The following is a 19,959-nucleotide window of genomic DNA, read 5'->3' on the forward strand; positions in this document are numbered from 1 at the left end:
AATAACTTCTCGAAACAGGAAACAAGCTGAGATAAGGAGGCATACTCACTCTAGCTCCTTGATCTTTTCATATACCCAGTCCTGTTTCCAGTGGCTGCAGACTTCCCCTTCTGTTGTCTCAAATCTGGGTGGAGAAAAGACAAAAACTCAAACTTTAGCCCATATTTTTCACTCGGCTTACTTTGATAAACTTGCTTTTCCAAGAAAATGTTTTAATCATGTCTTTCTTTGATAAAACAGGGAGATAAATCTTACATGACAGCGTTGACACAGGGTGGGTTCTTCTTCTGCATCCTGTAGCCAATGATTGGAGCTGTGATGGGATTGAGACTGATCACTTTGCAGCAGTCACTTGTCTTGGTCTCTGCTTTTAGGAAACAAAAACAGAATTTCAAACATTTCTTTACAAGTAATGATAGTCATAGCAGAAGACTGTAGAGTTAAAACTATAGTATAAATATAAGAACAATATTGCGGAGGAGTCTGACAGGAAACTTACCAGCAGCTGCAGCCACTAACAGAACCCCGACGAGAAAGGCCTGGCATGCGAGTCTTCTGATGCACAGCTGCATGGTTATCGCGTAAGATCTTTCTGAGGTTCTTTGCAGCAGGTGACCTGTAGATCTTGCAGATGAAGTCTGACTCCCTGCAGCAGACCTCTGGCTTTTATCCCGTTGAAAAAAGAGGAATCAGGCCATACTGACCGGATGAATTGTGTCTTTCTTTTTCTACAGTATCCATTTGCATCAGGGTGGGGGACAGGACGACTTGGGTGACACTGAGACTCTCATTTCCTTTTTTTAAATAAATTTCATCACCACTTTCGCACAGGAGTTAAGAAATCATGTTCATGACTTTTTATTTTACTTTTTTTTTTAATATTACCTAAGTAAATAACAAAGTGATGTGCATTGCAAATATTATAACACACACCTGAAGCAATCCAGTGATAATTATTCTGATCCTATATTAAGGCACACTATGTCCACTTAAAGGACACTTGGTAATCTTTGTTTATTATGCTTGATTTCCTAGTATTACAGTCTTAGTAATGTGTTAAACTGCAGTTAAAAACATGAAGTAAAGTAAATAAACTGACTTTGTTTTGCTCATCTGTATGTGTCTGCTCAGCAACACTCCACAGTATTACTGTTAACAAGGTAAGCAAGAACGCAGTGTGGATAAATTGAGTTGGTGGGCATTTGCATTTAGATAACTGTTATCTTTAACTTCAAATTAAAGTTGACAGTTTTTAATCTGTGTCTAATAATCAGGCATTAATAAGATTTTAGTTAAATCTGCTGATTTAAGCAATTACGCGTCATATCATGAACGCCACTTGACACAATCTCTATCTTCCTTTTTATCCCTCTTTTTTTTCTGATGCTGACAGCTATTACAAGTACAAGGAAAAGGGAAGGAAGCATTTCCTAAGGGTTCCACCACAAACCACCGATTTCCGAGCCTCCTCCATCCAAATTTGGTCATTCCGTCATTTCTAAGTAAAGCTACATGTCTGAACTTGTTCAATGATCCTTCAAGATTTAACCAAGTAGGAAAAGTTAAAAAAAAAAAAAAATGCAAACCTATAACTATATTTTTTCTTATAAAATGATAATAACATATTCAAATTGGAGCATTTATTTACTTTTATTTGAAATACCAATTTTTTAGTTAAAAGCTTTTTTTGCAAGCAAAAGAAGAACAAATGAACCTGCTCGCCGTAGCTTTTATTAATATTAAATAATACGTTGGATATTTTAAATGTTACATTTTAATTTGACATTTCTGTTCATTAAAGATTACCTGTCTTAAAAGGGAAGTAAAAGGTCTGTGGCCACTATTTAGGCAAATCTGGTCAAATCTCTAACCATAAATTCATGGCAAAGACTTCACCCAAAGTTAAGCACTTATTTGCCTTGTGAATTAATATAAAATTGCGCTGATTGTAAACAGGCTATATTTAATAACTTTTCTAACTATGTAAGTCAGTTGACAGTGACAGGCTTTGGCCTGTGGTTCATGTGTAAGAAACAAAGATCAAACCACTAGTATTTTAATTAGGAGATTACTTGTGAAAAAATAATTCAGATTGTAGTATTTGTTATGTTTTGTATTTCAGAAACATTCATTAGAATCTGATATTCAGATATCCCCAAGTCTAATCTGCTCAGGGAACCACTGTCATTGTTATAAATGAAACAACTGCTTTCAAATACAGGTTTTTATCATTTCACAGAAGGTCCTCTTGTCTGCACTTCCTAACCTTCAGTTACCCCCAATTCACTTTAATCTCACCAAGCTGTCGTTGTAATGTAGCCTTTATTACACAAGGACTTTTAGATTGCTGCCTAATGTTCTCACTGTTTAAGGCTCAATAGATCACCGGCCCATCACAGACCTAAAACAGAGAGACAGACAGCTACATTTAGAACAATTTAGACTCACCAGTTGACCCAACAAGCATGTCTTTGGACTGTGGGCAAAACCAGAGCAACCACAAGAAACACACAAAGATGGAAGAAGAAACGGCAAACTTCATACAGAAAGGCCCATCTGACTAATATGACACAAAGTACTAACCACTGCACCACTGTGTGGCCTGAACATATTAACCATATAACCGTGTCACTAACAAGAATATTGAGGTATTTTTTAATGAAATGAATAAATGCAATGGTCTCAGTCTTGAGTTATCCTCAACAGACATAGCTGTATAAATGGTTTAAAATGCTAAAAGATATTTCCCCATTTACCTTTAACATTTAAAGTGAAATATTATGAGATCTCAAACAGCTACAGCACAAAATGCGTAGCGTGTCATCTCTTCATTTACTGGGTTTGGTAGCAGACTTTTGAGATTAAGAGTTACTAAATATGTGAAAAGTTCTTGGCTCTGTAACATGCTTCACAGCACAATGACATCAAGTCACAGTAATGTCAGCTGATGGGATATTTCACTGGATCTGGTCATTTTCAATAATGTTAAAAATACTTGTCAAAGGAAAGCAGAAATGATAACTCACAATGAGGAAGGAAGCATGACCATAAGAAACTGAAAAAGACAGGTTGTATCCAACACCACGGTTCCCAATCTAACAATGAAATCCACTATTTCATTATAGGTGTCACTGCATGTGATCATTCAGGAATCCAGCCAGACTACTATCTGCTGTGCCATATCTTTATGGGCTACAACTTTTGTTGGAGCTTAAAACTTCTGTTTTAGGTTAATCATAAGGAAGCAGCCCCTGAGTGGAGTTGAGTCACCACTGACATTTCCAGAGATTTAAAAGAAACAGGAAGGACCACAGTGCACTGGCAACTTCACAACAATGCAGTCCTTGAGGCGCACTTTCCACAGCTGCTGAAAAACGCACAGAGAAGCCTGACTTCCAGAAATTACTCTGTGGACAATGTGACAAAGACACTGCGAGGCACATAAAGTTGGGGGCAGCCACACAATTATTCAAAAACTGCTTTATCAGTCCCGAAACTAACAGCACCATGTGGCACCTCATCCCACATGTGTTTCACAAGTGTCTGTTGGTGAATTTACCAGCAGCATTGTAGACGGGTGGCATGACTCCCCACTGCTTGCACAGAGTGGACTGATATTATGGCAGGAAATGTCACAAATGTGTGTTTAGCCAAAAAACAAAAAGTACTTAGATAATAATTCTCATGTAAGATCAAATACACTGAGTTCAACTTCAGGGATTTCAGTTTGTCCTAAATAATAAACCACATTCTGGAATGGTGGCCACAGACCATTACTCTCCCCTTATCCCTCCTGAGTGACGTTGCGCTTGATGCTAGTAACCTTCTCAGTACTGGTAGTATGAGATGGCGTCGGCAACGGCACAAGCAAACCAGCTCCTTCAGGATGGAATGTCCATATGTGTCATTTACAGAGGTGGCAAAAGTACAATCTTTTTTTACTTAAGTAGAAGTACAGACACCTGTGTTTAGAAATGCTCCAGTAAAAGTTGAAGTACTGAAGCAACTCTTTACTCAAGTAAAAGTGAAAAAGTACAGGCTCTGAAATGTACTCAAAGTAAGAAAGTAAAAAATGAGCTCCTTGAAGGACTATTCTACTAATCATCTTTGCAAAAAGGTAACTGAACCTTGTGCTATATAATATACAACATAACATTTATAACATAATATAAAACAATATTAGTACAGGAGAATGCAAATATTATTCAAATCTAAATTTGAATTCTCGTGAAAGCTTCAATCTGTTATGTAGGTTAGTGTAGGTGCTGTAATCAGCTAACCTGCTGCTATTTGTGGATCTACACAGAACTTCCTTAGTGCTTCCTCCTCTTCTGTAGCGCTAGCTAGAGTCGGAAGTACCACAAACACAGCATACGGACACACCTGCTGTACTTCCGGTTTAAATCCCCCCACCCGTGTAAATGCTTTGGAAGAAGTAACGAAGTAACGAGTCTGTTTTGAAAATGCAAGGAGGAGAAAGGATATTACAGACATTGGTTTAAAAATGTTGGGAGTAAAAGTAACACTATTTGTATTTGGTTACGTCCCATCTCTGGCTACTTAGTCAGCAATGCACACAGGTGTCAGCTTCAGAATTCAGAGTTCATGTAAGCTTTGTTGCCCCATTTTGGTTATTTCTCTCTACTAGTGCATCTATAACACATATTTCAACAGCAGTCAAAATATAGCTAGCAATGTGAAGAACATGAGTCACTGACATTTTATTTGTTTCCCTCAGCCATCCGTGTTGGGTTTTTTATAGACATTAACAAATACCTGCGGTGGCAGAATGTAAGAGGTGAGAGTAATGTGTGCTAGCACAGCTGCAGTAATCTCACTGACACAGAATCAGACAGAAAGCAATTTTTCACTAAACACACAACTAAAATTATTCTAAAATACACTTTAATGTAGGTTCTTCATGAGGGATCTCTTACATATTATGTTTGTTTTAATGTAATATATGCCATACATGCAATCACAAGAAGGTTTACTTTGTCTTCCAGCAGAGTCTCAAGTATATGGAGCTGATACCAGGATATGTGCCACTACACAGGGAGAACTGAACAGGACTAAAGGAGAGCACCAACACAGCAGGCGTACGTGTATCTGCTCCTTTTTGCAAGACAGACCAGAAGCTGCCAAACAAACTGTCCAAAACAAACTATACGAGCTTGGCGTGGCATGAAGTTTCAGTGATGTTTAGTGCCTACTTGCAATGCAGCTTGATTGGCAGGGAATGCCATAAATGGCAGTTCTGCCAATTAGGCTAATCCCCTGACCCCAAGTGGTTGGACTATTTCAATCATCCAACCCCAATTATAAATTAGGGTTTCTACTTTAGGAGAAAACTGGTCTGATTGAAAATGTCAACAAAAATATTGATTCCTTAAAACAAACCTAGTAAAGCAAGTGATCTAAGATCCTTGAGGTGTGAATATTTTAACTACTACAACAGCAGAAAAATTACCTCCAGCCACCAGTGATGAGTAATGCAGGGATTTAGTTAATACTGTAAATTTCTCAGAGTGCCAGTGAGGAAAGTATGCAAGCACTGTAGGTGTATGCTTTCAGTGTTGCTGGTCTTTAAAAGGCTTGTACTTCTGATAGGCAATGCTAATTCTTGTCTTCGTATCACTTGTGCTTCGTAGCCTTTCATGCAGTTCTCAAAGTAAGGTTAATTTGAATATTTGCATGCATGAGGAACTAGCTTGTCCGTGTTCATGTCGACTCTGTTGATTATAAATTTGATTTCAGATTATAGTAATGATGAATACAACATTACAGTCTTGTGTCTCTACTTTAGGGTGTGTCAAGTTGTTGTGAAAAAAACTCAACTATCTAAATCCATCAAGACCGGCTGAAGAGTTACTACATCCAGCAGCCACTGTCATGTTCTGTAACTACTGTGGTGTAAGTCAGAAATGGGATCTAGTATTAGATTTGTGAACACAGCTCATCTAAAAATGCTCTTTTGAGAAAAGCTGTAGCGCATTGTTTTGTCTGTACTTTGTATCAGATTCACCACAGCGTGTGGCAGGAGAATCTGCTCTGACACCATGAGACTGTGGACACAGAGTATGGCCTATCTTGATGGAAAGTCCCTCAAAAAAGAGTCCACATTCATATCAGCATAATGCCAGTATCCATGGTGCTTTTTGTGTTATACCAATTAAACAAATACCTATGTGTTCTTTAAAGTATAATAAGTAAAACACACATGGCTAAATTATAAAAAGAAATATTATGAAACACATATGTACCACTAAATTGTTAGAAATTTTTGCCTGTAACTCTTTAAAGCCTGACTCATGAAATAACTACCAGAAATCCAAGTATTTTGAAAATTAAATATTATTCAATATTTAATTTGTATATTTTAGCTTTAATTTGCATCATATTTGCTATATCTTATTTTATTTTTTGCAATCTATTGCTTAGAAATGTAGTGTGCTCTTTGTTTTGGTTTTTCGAGGGGGGAAAACTGATGGTGTAGAAGTCTCAAAAGATCTAAAAACTGTATGTATCTGTGGTGGGGGCGTGGTCTTTGGCCTGCTGCAGAGGAGGGGTGGCGCAGTGAGCTCACAGGGCAGCACGGAGGCGGGGAAGGAACAGGTGTACAGGACTGTTTAATGAGGGAGACCTGTCTTATGTCTTTGGCAGTGAGAAGGATCACTCACTGGGAGTGACGGAGTGGCTGCATCCGAAACTGGTGCCGGAAACCGCTGGAGGAAAAGAGTGTATTTTTCAATAAAGCACAGTTACAAGCACAACCCAGACCTGTGTGTATGTGGGTCCTGTGTCACAGTATCAAATATGATACACGAGGCATTAAGGGGTTAAACATAATGAACAACAGTTAAATAATTGCTTTATGATATGTCACTTGTAAGAGGTAAGGTAAGATTTAGGAGTGGGAATCAGAGAGTACATACAGTAACAGATACATCATAACACAATGCTATCATGAGATGTACACCAATGAAAAAGATCTCTACCATGATACCGTGTTTTGGCAATGTACAATATACTGCAGGACAATAATCTAACACATCAGTGAGTTTATATAAATTAGGAAGCAGCTGTTTCAAGCAGAGCCTTGCATATTTTGGCCTTTTGTAATGCTTTTTAATACAACAGAATTAATTAATTTAATGTAAAAGTAGGAAGTGAACAGTTCATCAGTTTGCCGAAGCATCCCTGTCTCAACTTTTCTTTCACTTCTACACAGATTTGAGTTTGTGTGTGTCTTTAGTCAGCAGTGTACATCAGTGTCTTAGCTTCACAAATTAAAGTTCATGTAGTCTGTTTTGCCTCATTTTGGTTATTTTGCTATACTATTGCATCTTCAACACATCATAACATTTGTCAAAATTTTGCAAACCATTTTTGATGGTCTAAAGTTCAGAGCTTTAGACCATCTAAGAAGGCTAGATTGTTGCTAAGCTGAGATGTCTAAAGCGTAACAACATACCATTTAGTTGCCATTTTGAAATTTTGCAGAAAATTAGTCACTGACACCCGGTTTGTTTCCCTCAGCTTGCTGTGTGTCAGTGGTTTCCTTTCTACATTAATAAATCCCTGCGGTATTTCATGTGTGCGAGCACAGCTGCAGTAACCTCACTGACACAGAATCAGACAGAAACCCTTTTCACCAAACACACACCTAAAAGGCTTCTAAAATGCTAATTATTACATATATTTAATGTAGTTTCTTCATGAGTGATGTATCTTGTGATGTGAGAAGGAAAGGTTTGATTTCAGTTTTCTTCAACCAAAAAAATGTAACATTTTTGCTTCTTTTATACATGAAACATTATACATTGATTTTTGGAAGGTTTTCTTGTACAGTAACACCTTCTCAACATTACACAGGTAATCACCAACATTGTTAAATGTTCTTTAGTTCGGCAGTCCCCAACCTTTTTTGCGCCACGGACCGGTTTATGTCCGACAATATTTTCACGGACCGGCCTTTAAGGTGTCGCGGATAAATACAGAGGTTGGGGACCGCTGCTTTAGGTTACACAGAAGTATACAAGTTTGAGTTCATATTACATTGCTTACATTGCCACACTAACAGCACCACAATCTTTCTGACCTAGGGTAGACTGAAGCATCAGATTGTCACTGGAGCATGTTAAGTAGGGACCAATGGGCCAGAAAAGCAAAAAAAAAAAAAAAAAGATTTGTGCAAGTTTGTGCATCAGCAGAGAATATAAAATCCAGCTAAAATTAATTTTCCAATTGGACATTTAATTATATATATTCTCATTTCATTCTTATTTATAACATAAACTATTTTTAAATTAGAAAACACAGCTATGATTCAACAGGCCATCAGTGTGTAAGCTAACAGCAGCATAAAAAAACATTCACAATTTATTTATTCAGATCACAACATTTTAGATTTGGATGCAAACATTTAGATCTCTTTATATGTCGTAAATGTCAGTCAAACATTTTGGGTACCTTGCATCTTGACCTCTGCTGGTTTTCTTTCCTTCTCCTCACAGATATCTTCAAGTCCCAGTACCCTTCCATGGATAGCTTGGAAAAATGCAACAATTCCTTATATTCCTTAACTACTCTGTATGATTGGTAGGTCTAACCCTTGTAAATATATAGCGCCTCCATACATTCATGAGGATGTTAACTGTTCAGTTTAGTGTTAGTATCACCTTAATTAAAGAAGTCTTTCTCTTTTTGTGAAAGAATGACTGCTCTCACCTCTCCCTGATGCCAGGTGTGGGATTTTGTGAACTTCTGTAGAGATGTTACCACTTTGTAACATTTATCCATATCTTCTCCAACCATAACAGCTGAACTGCACAACAGCCATGACACCCAAAGTCTAAACAGAGCTAAATATAACTCCTCCTATGCTCTTCCAAAAGAATAGATGACCTTAAACCATATAGATTAAAGTGGGATGATGTAACATTTCCAGCATCACTGCATGAGTGCGGATTTAAGTATAACCTCACATATAGTCTTAAATGCCATGACACCGACATGGGGAAATGTATTTCTGCAGTGTGGTTGCAGAAATGAGTACATCGGCACTGAGCGCACAGAGAGACGCTCACCTCAAAAACCTAACAGTAGAAAGCTTCCGTGCTAGAAAGTGAGAGGAATTCACCATAACATATGCAGTTACATTAAAGTCCTTATTTCCACATCATTTTCCAGATTCCTTTGAGTTTAACAAAGTACTTATATATTTCACCAGCTTCTTTGTCACTTAATGATGGAAATAAAACTATGTGAAGGAGTCAACAAATCACTTCTTTTAATTAAAAATTAAAAGAAACAAAGAGGAATCACATCATATCCACTTGCCATAGTTGTTAAGATGGTGTTCTAAGATCTTCATGTTGTAGCTACAGGTATTTTCCATATAATTTTCATTATGAAAATAAATTATAATGATCGTTACAGACCACATTCAACTGCAGTGGAAAATGCCTTAACACCCTCAGACCACCGTTGATGAGAGTGGAGAAACAAAGTGCAACACTGGTGAGCTGTTGTGGGAGGAAATTGTTCTACTACTTTCCAGCCGTGTGCGTATCTGTGGGTGCCTCACACCTTGCTGCAAGCAGCATAACTGAATGCTGAATGTGTCGGTGGTCTTTAAAAGGGCTTGCAGAGCAGTACAAAAGTCAAATCTGTTTCAGCCACGGCCACACGATGAAGGGACTTACAGTTATCTTGCTTTTGCTTGTAGCTATCATGGTATCCAAAGCCGCTGCCTAAGGTAATGCATGGATTCTTCTATGGATGAATATTGAGTTCGTTTTTGCACGATTTCATGTTAGATTTGGATCATTCCGATGATAACACTGTAATCTTTTATCTTTATTTCAAGGTGGAATTTCAAGATGTTGTCAGAGAACCTCGAACACCCAAATCCATCGAGACCTGCTGAAGAGATACTACATCCAGCAGCCGCCGTCGTGTTCTATACCTGCAGTGGTGTAAGTCAGAAAAATGATCCAATATTAAAGTATCTTTAAGTTTTTAAAATGTTGAGCCCAAATTGTTCATGTATATTCTTCCTTTGTTGACTGTTAATTTTCTCTGTTTGTGATTTTCAACAGATTCACCACAATTAGTGGCAGGAGAATCTGCTCGGACAGTTCGAAAACATGGACGCAGACCAGCATGGCCTATCTTGATGGAAAAAACTGGCAAAAAGAAAATATTGCGGCAAAGAAATAGTGACACAAAATCTACGTTCACCCAAAATTGACATTACTATTTAAAGTACAGATTTTGCCACGAACCTTGAATATTTGCTTATTTTTCTACCTTATATAACTTTCGTGAAGTTAATATGATATTGATTGTCTTCATTGGATTTCTGCATGTAAATATGTAAATAAATTGTTATTGCATATTTCCACATATTGGAAATGATATAGATTGAGATTGGGTAATAAAAGCTGTCACACCGTAATGGCTATATTGTGGTGACTGTATTTTTTTTTTTAAGATTACTATTGCATCTAGGTGCGTCCAGCGAGAAAAGCTGATATCTTGAGCATTTCTTCACCTCTTTATCTGATGTTTCTAAATGTCTCATCTTCACGAGAATATGACAAAACCAAAACATTCCTTTAGTAAGATGGCTAAGTCGATGAGGAATGTCATCCTCAGCACTGATGTTAGAGAGTTTTAAAACGGAGAAGCGATCCAAAATAAATCCCACATCTAAAAGATCTGCCAGGTCTAAAACATTTATAGTTCAAGGCCTTTACTAAAATAGAGACAGAAACCATGCTAGAAGGTTTCTAAACGTAATTTAAAATGCTGCTTAAGTAAAGGTAAGTGTGATGTCCAATGGCTTAGTAGGCTTTATTATACATTTACTAAATAGATTGTCAATGATGGAATAATAGATGATAAAATTTTTACTGTTAATATGGTTGGGGAAGTTTTAAATAAATTCTAACGGAAGGAGGCTTTGTGAAGTTGAGTCTTTGCAAACCACAAGACTCAATCTTCAACACAAGACCAAAGTGAAGATGTTCGGCCACGATGTGCAACGGGATGTTTGGCAAAAACCAAACTCAGCGCATGAACAGAAACACCTCATACCATCTGCCAAGTACAGGGGGAGGAGGGGGGATGGTTTGGGCTTGCTTTGCAGCCACAGCACCTGGGCACCTTGCAGTCACTGAGTCAACCATGAACTCCTGTGTAAACCAAAGTATTCTCAAGTCAAATGTGAGACCATCTGTCCGACAGCTAAAGCTTGGCCGAAATTTGGTCAGGTATCAGTACAACGATCCCAAGCATAGGCCCAAATGTACAAGGAATGGCTAAAAGAAGAAAGGAATCAAAGTGTTGCAGTGGCCTAGTGAAGGTCCGGACCTCAACCTGACCAAAATACTGTGGTGGGATAATTGTGCATAACTGAATACCCACAAACCTCACTGAGCTGTAAAGAAGAGTGGTCCAGGATGATATGACAGACTGGAAGTACAGAAAATGATCACCTTAAGTTATTGCTGTCAAGGGTGGCTCTGCAAGCCATAATAATGAGATGCACTTTGTGTTGTCCAAGTTTCTGTTAAACGAATAAGGACACAGTGTAACATGTCATGTGTTGTTGTTCGTCTGAGGCTGTATTTACCTAAAGTTAAGGCCTGCTTAGGACCAGACAATTTTTAAATGTTCTGATACAGAAAACTTTAGAACTGATCACTGCAGTGCTTTCTATTTTACGATGACTGTACACAGATTGAAACATAATTCACACAACTAAGCATGGACAGGCCCAAATGCTCCTTGTCCATCCTCAAGTCTGCACTGTTTAAGGACTGCAGACAGGAAGGATTCAGAGTAAAGACTTAGTAAATGTATTAAATGAGTGTCTCTTTTGGAAGAATTCAAATAAATAAAAAATGAAGGTTTTCAGTGTGTTTCTCAATATGAAAGCAAGAGTGGGCATTGTCCAGCCAATGGTTTTCAATTTAGGCATATCGACCAACAAACTGACCAGATGACCTGCCAACTAGTGTAGTAGTGAGCTAATGTTTCTAATATTTTAACTATCCTGTGACATGCAGTCATAGATAACTGGTGTAATATGTAATTTTCAAAATGATGGGGATTTAAACACATAAAAATAGGCATAAGTACACGTTGTCTCTAAAGCCACTTTCATAAATCATAATTAAAACCGCAAGCAAAACATCAAAACAGACACATTTTTGTTGATCAAAAGTCTGAATCTTCTCACGATCTTGGCTGAGTCATTTGCATTGACAGCTTAATCATTTTTGCTTCTTTAGTGGTCACCGTGTTCCATGTCCCTTACTAAGACGTGGTGGGCTTCAGGCAGACCAGGTGGAAGTTTTAGGGGCTTTACTTTGCATGTTTCCTCCATTCCGGTGTTCTAACACAATGATGTGTGATTAAAAAAAAAAAAAAAAAGCTATTAAAAACCACGTTTACTATGTGTGGGTAGAAAGAGAAAGTACAGCTCTGTCTCAGTGTGCTAGAGCTGGGGGAGGTCTGAGGGGCTGAGAGCGTTTGAGGTCGATGAGACATTTTACTCGCGCTAAAGAGTAATGGGTTTTTCCCAGCCCTGAACCCACCTTAGTGGTCCGCCATTGTTGCTATTTGCATGACAGAGCTGTTAAACATTTAAGCAAAAACCCTAAACTACAAATTAAACCGTAGTTAAACAAAAGTGTGGCGTAAACATTGCAAAAAAAACCACTGGGGCTAAGGCTTTTCTTTCAGTTGTCACATTCATGTGCCGCCGAGTCAAAAGTACTGCGCACGGTTCAGTTTACAGTAGGTTTCAGAAGAATCTCTGTGAAGTTTTATTTACTTTGTACTGTATTGCATTATTTTTCACACTTTTTCATAAAACTGCAAATGCTTGTGTGGGTGCATGCATGTGCAGTATGAAGGTGACAATGAATAACTTCCCATGCCTCAGTGACTAAATTATACTCACGTTGCACGGAACCAAAAGAACTACGTGAGGTCGCACTTTCCTCTGTGCGGGTCTACCACAAAATGCATATGTAGGGCCGAATACTAGAGGATATGTGGCAATATATACTATTGCAGGCAAAAAGACGTAAGATTATATGAAGAAAATAGTCCTACCTTTTACCTCGGCCAACTTATTTTATCAGTTTTAATAACAAATGCAGGTCAAAAGTTAATTTTTGCATCAACACGATTCCTGAGTCGCCTTTTGACCCCAACTCTATGAACAACTTCCTGAAATGCTTTTTAACCTACATTAGGTGCTAAAGTCTTAGGCCAGATCAATGCTGTTGTAAATGTGAAATCAATTTAGGATTCATTCCCCCAAAGATTTCACCTTTTATCAATGAATTTGATTCAATCCTTTTTAATGCCTCATTACATGCTTTGTGGAGGTAGATGACAAATGCAGGAATGACTCAAAACCGCAGGCTGTAGGACCAAAACAGTGAGTTAAAAGATGCTGAAATCTGTCATTTATTTATATCCACATTCATCTCTCATCTGTCACCTAGCACACAGTATTTTTTTTCTATTGTTAAGGCAAAAGTATGACAAAGTATTCAAGTATTCCTATAAATACACCTTGTACATATTTGTCTGTGTCAGCTATTTCATGTTGCACGGACTACTGAAACGTGCCTAATGTTCTTAGAAGAGAGGAAATAGCCCCTATATTAGCCTTCTGCTAAATTAGACCCCGTAAGCGTAAACTCATCCCACCTGCTCAAGTGTACTCAGGATGTGGTGGTTAGCGTGATATCACAGGCACCCAGTTTCAGAGAAAACCAAACTCGACCCTGAAACATAAATGCAAAAATATTGCAGGAATATGACCTATATTTAAAAAAAATTGCCCCAGCACAATTAAACGTTTAAAACCTTTATGCTCATGCTGAAAGCAACAACACCTACTCTGAATTTTCTATCTCATTTTGTTCTTACTCATGGAAAAAACTAGTCTTCCATTAACAAACAGATATTAGGGGGAAAAGTTACATGTTAACATATAATATACAACTAATATAATGCATATTTACATCTTATAATATGTACTTGTATTTTGGGTTTCTGTGCACCACAAGGTGTTTTTGTGGCATTTTATGTGCGTCACAAATAAAGAAAAAAACCCATACAGATTGCGAAATTGATAATTCTCAAATGCAATTACTATCTATAACATTAGCTTATCTAGAATTTTTGAATGTACGTGAGTAGCAAATGTCATCAGTTATCATGGTGATCAGTCAGAGATGTGTCTGTTCTTCTGCACACCCATAACAAGTAGACTGTTTGCATGAACCTGACTTGTGCATTAAAATAGAAAGGAAAAACACTGCAGCTTTTACACCCTGATACTAACACGGTACGTGAGCCTCTCTGCTATTTTAGGCCTAAGTCAGCTTTATATCAGAACAAGCTGTTAAGCCAGACCATGTGATGTCCAATTTTCTTTAAAATTACCATGCAATCTCCATAATGGAAATATATAACGTCATTGCATATTAATTTTAGAACTACAGTGAAAGGATAGCAACAACTTCACCTACTTCCAAGGTGCATGGAGAGGACGAGAAACTAACAATGCAGGCACTCCAGCAACACTTAAAGGTTGCTGAGGGAACAACTTTATTAACTGACCAATGCGTCATCAGGGTATTCCTCACCATCCTGACCCATCATGACCCTGATGAAGGCCACAAGCTGAAACGCATTGGTCAGTTAATAAAAATGTTCCTCTTTACCTATAACTACAGTAAAAGAAATATCAGTTATAATTTTAGGTTTTACACTGCACTTTGGCAGTTATGAAGGTGAGGCAACTGAGTTAGCTTAAGTGATTAGGACAGTGATTAGCAGCATAGTTTTGAGTGGTACTACTCTAAGCATGTTGTCGTTTGATTGGTTGAGCAGCATGTTGGAGGATACAGAGATGTGCTAGCTGGTTTAATATCTGGTTAGTTGGTTGTTAATTGTTAGCACACTGCACTGTTGGGTGATGTTATTGTCTGGCAAAATTATAGCAACAAGTGAAAAGAAAAGTGAAGAGACTCCTTAGTAGAGCTGCTTTGAGGGTATTGGCAAAGGCAAAGTGATAAAGATCAAAACCACACATACCACCTTCCCTTAACCCCTAGACTGGCATTGAAACTATCACTCAACTTTTAGTACAGGTTATTGGTGCAAGGTTTGTTTGACAGCTGGCACAAGTCTGTTTACCATGCCCTAATGATGTAAATGATGCACATCTCCAGATTGCTATCAGTGTTTAGCTGCATTTCTATATTGGCTTCCGTCCTGCACATTGGTTATTTCCGTTTTTGTACAAAAACAGTGAGACTTAGTAAGAACAAGAGTTCCCAGGAACATTCCTCACCCACATTTTTCATATTTTACAACAAACGCAACATTTGCTTAAAAGTAACTTTAATTGATTGTGGGAAAGCTTCAAATATATACTTTTTTTTAAAACAAACATATTTATGACAATGAAACATGACAAACTGACATTTATATTTATATATATTTATATATTATATTATACTATGTAGCTATAGTATTCCTTTTTTTAACTTTAGTGATGACATATAGCAAAAGCGGTAAAGCTAAGTAGAGTGGCACTGATTTTAGTAAGCTTTAATTTGGGGGGGATTTCTCAGACACATTTTCACTGCTCCTTGTTCCTCCATCCTGCGTGTCCTCTCCCAAAGTGACATTCTTTTGAGGGATCTGCTCTGATGTTGGGGGTGCAGTGGATGTTGCTGGTGTGGATGTTGCTGGAGTGGATCCTGTTGGCATCATGTCACTTGTGAATCCCTTTTGCGAATTCTCCCTGTCCACCTTCTCAATTGCTTTTCTTGTCCAGTCAGCGTCTGGTTTGGCACAGATTGTCTTTCCAAGCACAGTCCGTAACCTGCAATTGTTGGTTGGCTATTAATGGCATTGTAATACATTTCTAACATTATTTGTATATACTGGTAGGTGCAAACAGATTTAGAGGCCTCACAGCAAGCCTGCATGTTCTCTCATGTTGTGGGTCCTGGGTCTAGATAGGTGGTCTGCACCTATCTAGACCCAGGACACTCTTACAAAAGAGATTCTTGATTCTCAAATGCTTCACTTCTTGCTTTTAAAAGTTAATAAAAAAATATATTTTCACCTCTGTTGCATCTAGTGGCATGCAGTTAGCTTGTATTGAACATCTCCATTCTCAGTACACAGTAAATTTGCTTATCAAATATTTTCCCCTGCAGCATCTCTTTACAGAGTGGTTTCTGAAACTCGAAGGCCTTCCTGTGAACATGTTTTCAAAGAATTTCCTCCAGTGCAAAGAGGTTTCAGTGAGAACTGCTGACAGATTTTTGGATCGTTAGGAATGACATGACTACTAAAGTCCCAAATGGCCAATTTAATTGGTATAGTGGTGAAAATCAAAGTATAGAACAGTCAAACATGTAGAACCAAACCTCTCAGAATGACTGGATATCACCACAGGAAAATGTGTTTTTATATTATAGGTCATTTATTTGTCATTTTAATGTTATTTTAAAATAGTTGGATGGAGTGTATAAACTTTATTAAATTATATCTATTCCTTTTTTTAAGCGGTGAAGACAGTGAGGTTAAAGTCTGTCCCAGCTGACTAAACGGAAAGCACAGTGTCAGATGTCAGCTGATCATCCAGGAGTTAACACAGAAAGAGACGGGCATCCATTCCCTCTCACATCTGCACTTACTGTAAGTTTATAGTCATTTTTAATTGAACAAGTATGGTTTTCGAAGCAATGTGGAATATAAAAAAACTCAACCCAGAACCTTCATGCTACATGTGTTTATATTCATAAAATACAAGTTAAAATACAGTGTGAGGTTTTTTATTGAACACTTACTGTACTGCTTTGATGCGACAAGTATCTTCAGTCTGAATGGAGTAATTCACAATTCGGTCAAGTGGGACTCTGGTTTTGGACCACACGACACAACAACTGCGTATGCTTATAGGGGCTGAAAATGTCACACACAGAAAAAGTCGCATTAATTTTATCCCTTAAAAACAGTCAAGCTATAAAGTAAATGAAAAATTATTTCTTCCTTGCAGTACTCACTTGTACGGACTGAGCTCATCCAGGTAGTGAAACAGAGAAAAGCGGCTAAAACCAGGCTGGGCTGCATCTTTAGTATTCCGCTTTAGGTTTGTTCTTCAGAAGCTGAGCCTCAAAGCTGTCGGCACAAACCTTCACAGCCTGTTAAATAATCTCTGTGCCTCCCTGAGCTTTTATCAGAGTATCGAATCAAATGAGTCTTGCTCACATGGCAGACGCAGTGCATGCGTTCATGGTATTTCCTAGTGTGGTCTTTCTGAGCAATCAGGTTTTGATGTTGATTCTAATAAAAAAAAAAGGCCCCTTTGCGCTCGTTCTCATTTTACCAACACAATGGGGTAAAAAACCACTGAGTTCATCATTTATAATTAAACTGTTAACAATGCAACAAGTACAACAGCATCAGAAATACAAACTCATAAATAATCGTAACTATGTGCATGCACAGAAACAGATTAATCCACTTCCTTTATGTTCAATCTGAAAGCCACAGGTGACCTGCATTTTAGGTGGCATGTGGCGTGGTAATTTAAACCGTGGAAAGTTTTCACGGTGAGAAAGTGAGTTAAGATCAGTGAGTGATTGAATTTGAAAAGCATCAGTCTGAAAAGTTTTAGCAGACTGATACTAATGATTACATCACTAGGCAAACTGATGATGTAATCGAGTCAGTTTTTAAAATGAGAGAGATTGGGTTAAATTAAAATCACTTTATTATAGTAAATAAAGAGTGAGTAGGTTCAGAAAGCAGAGTTTCCTCATTTGACAAACATTAGAGGTTAGTGTGCAGTTAAAGGTACGAGCAACGACAGCGACCAGAGTATGAATAATTCTAATTAAATCCTGTTTTAACTGATTATGACAAAAACACAATATTTGCTGGAAAGTGCTTTATTGGCAGTTAAAAGTGGGAAAACTTTAAAATACATTTTTGTACATTTTCATAAAAACAATATGAAAACAAAGAATGGTGATATATGGTAATATATAGAGAGATTAATGTTACTTTTATCAGGTACTGTTGATGAAATAAAGCAGGAAGAGTACAATAAAAAAGAGCAACATTTGCCGACTATGATAAGTTTGAAATGTTTTGTGATTTCTCAAACACATCGTTTCTTGTTCCCTCTCATGGCCTTTTCCTCTGTCCTTTCCTTCTTCTGCACTTCGTCAGAGAGATATTTTTTGATTTTGTGGATGTTGTTGTTGTTGTGGATGTTGTTGTTGTTGTGGATGTTGTTGTTGTTGTGGATGTTGTTGTTGTGGATGTTGTTGGTGCGGATGCTGGTGGTGTGGATGTTGTTGATAGTGAGGATTTTGTTGTTGTAGATGTTTTAGTTGTGGATGTTGTTGTTGTGGATGTTGTTGTTGTGGATGTTGTTGTTGTGGATGTTGTTGGTGTGGATGTTGTTGGTGCGGATGTTGTTGGTGCGGATGTTGTTGGTGTGGATGTTGTTGTTGTGGATGTTGTTGGTGTGGATGTTGTTGGTGCGGATGTTGTTGGTGCGGATGCTGTTGTTGTGGATGTTGTTGGTGTAGATGTTGTTGTTGTAGATGTTGTTGTTGTGGATGTTGTTGTTGTGGATGTTGTTGTTGTGGATGTTGTTTTTGTGGATGTTGTTGGTGCAGATGTTGTTGGTGTGGATGTTGTTGTTGTAGATGTTGTTGTTGTGGATGTTGTTGATGTGGATGTTGTTGGTGCAGATGTTGAGAGTGAGGATGTTTCTGGTGTGGATGCTGGTTTGTATGTTGTTGGTGTGGATGTTGTTGGTGCGGATGTTGTTGATGTGGATGTTGTTGTTGCGGATGTTGTTGGTGCGGATGTTGATAGTGAGGATGCTTCTGGTGTGGATGCTGGTGTGGATGTTGTTGTTGTGGATGTTGTTGGTGTGGATGTTGTTGTTGTGGATGTTGTTGGTGCTTTCTTCTTGTCCACCCACTCCATTGCTTCTTTTGTCCAGTCAGCATTGGGATTGGCGCATATTGTCTTTCCAAGCACGGTCCGTAACCTGTAATTGTTAGTCAGTCATTAATTGCACTGAAATACAGTTTTGACATTATTTCTAAATATATTCTGGCATATTTGGTACATGTTAAGTTTAAAGAAAGAGAGGCTGGTTGGCTCTGTTGCCTCACTGTGTGGCGGCTCTGAGTTCAAATCTGGGCACGGTCTGTGTGGAGTTTGCATGTTCTCTCTGTGCTCTGGTTTCTCCTGACTCTCAATAATATTACCGGTAATAGTTGATTTTCTAGGCCAATGACATTCCCACAAAGAGTTTTTTGTCTAAAACGTTTCACTTCCCCTATAAATTAAAAGTTAATATTTATAGCAAAATTCTTCCCTCTCAGTTACACCTAGTGTTACGTTGTCGGAGTCCGTTCTCGGTCATCTAGGTCATGGTAGTCATAAGAACTTGAAAAGAGGGCGACTGTACTGCAGTTAAATGAAGAAGTTTCGCTTCTCATCTAAAAGGATTCTTTTTCTAACAGTTCAATATGCACTCAGTTTTTAAGAAACTTTTCCTGGACCATCTCTTTGCTTAGAGGGTTAAATTATTTATTTGTTATATCATTTATGAAGACAATTTAAAAACATTCAGGTTATTTGATTTTTATTATTTTATACCCATCCATACATTTCAGGTTTGGGAAGAGTACTCTCGCCCAAAGTCAGCCTAAGGCGAGAGGCAAAGTGGACCCTGGACAGGTCGCCGGTCCATCACAGGACCACATACAGTCATTCACATGTACATTTACACCTGATGTCAATTTAGAATGACTAGTTACTCAGGCCTGTCTTTGGACTGTTGAAACATCTAGAAAAGACCCCAGCTGGCCAACA

The 19,959-nt window shown here is 38.0% G+C and overlaps 1 protein-coding gene and 1 long non-coding RNA gene across 2 annotated transcripts; one reads left to right on the plus strand and one right to left on the minus strand.

Annotated features, from left to right (window-relative positions):
• The first annotated feature begins 9,617 nt into the window (after positions 1-9,617).
• LOC120722693 lies at positions 9,618-10,468 on the plus strand. Its single transcript, XR_005693567.1, has 3 exons — positions 9,618-9,760; positions 9,872-9,980; positions 10,104-10,468. It is a non-coding gene; the product is annotated as an uncharacterized LOC120722693 (long non-coding RNA).
• Positions 10,469-14,744: 4,276 nt separating this feature from the next.
• Positions 14,745-17,358, minus strand: LOC120727627 (eotaxin-like). Its single transcript, XM_040022012.1, has 3 exons — positions 17,121-17,358; positions 16,905-17,019; positions 14,745-15,928 (listed from the first exon to the last, which is right to left on the minus strand). Exons 1-3 carry the CDS (start codon positions 17,185-17,187, stop codon positions 15,652-15,654), a joined length of 459 nt encoding a protein of 152 aa, XP_039877946.1. The 5' UTR covers positions 17,188-17,358; the 3' UTR covers positions 14,745-15,651.
• Between the last annotated feature and the right edge of the window lie 2,601 nt (positions 17,359-19,959).

Source organism: Simochromis diagramma, unplaced genomic scaffold (assembly GCF_900408965.1).
Source record: "Simochromis diagramma unplaced genomic scaffold, fSimDia1.1 OVJJ01000205.1, whole genome shotgun sequence".
Taxonomy (NCBI): domain Eukaryota; kingdom Metazoa; phylum Chordata; class Actinopteri; order Cichliformes; family Cichlidae; genus Simochromis; species Simochromis diagramma.

Bases quoted from the DNA above. Each gene is read 5' to 3' on its own strand.
- LOC120727627 (XM_040022012.1), bottom strand. From the start codon at position 17,187: ATGCAGCCCAGCCTGGTTTTAGCCGCTTTTCTCTGTTTCACTACCTGG. The intron at 17,020-17,120 runs GTGAGTACTGCA...TGACATTTTCAG, and splicing joins GATGAGCTCAGTCCGTACAA to CCCCTATAAGCATACGCAGT. The intron at 15,929-16,904 runs GTAAGTGTTCAA...CAACAATTGCAG, and splicing joins TGTCGCATCAAAGCAGTACA to GTTACGGACTGTGCTTGGAA.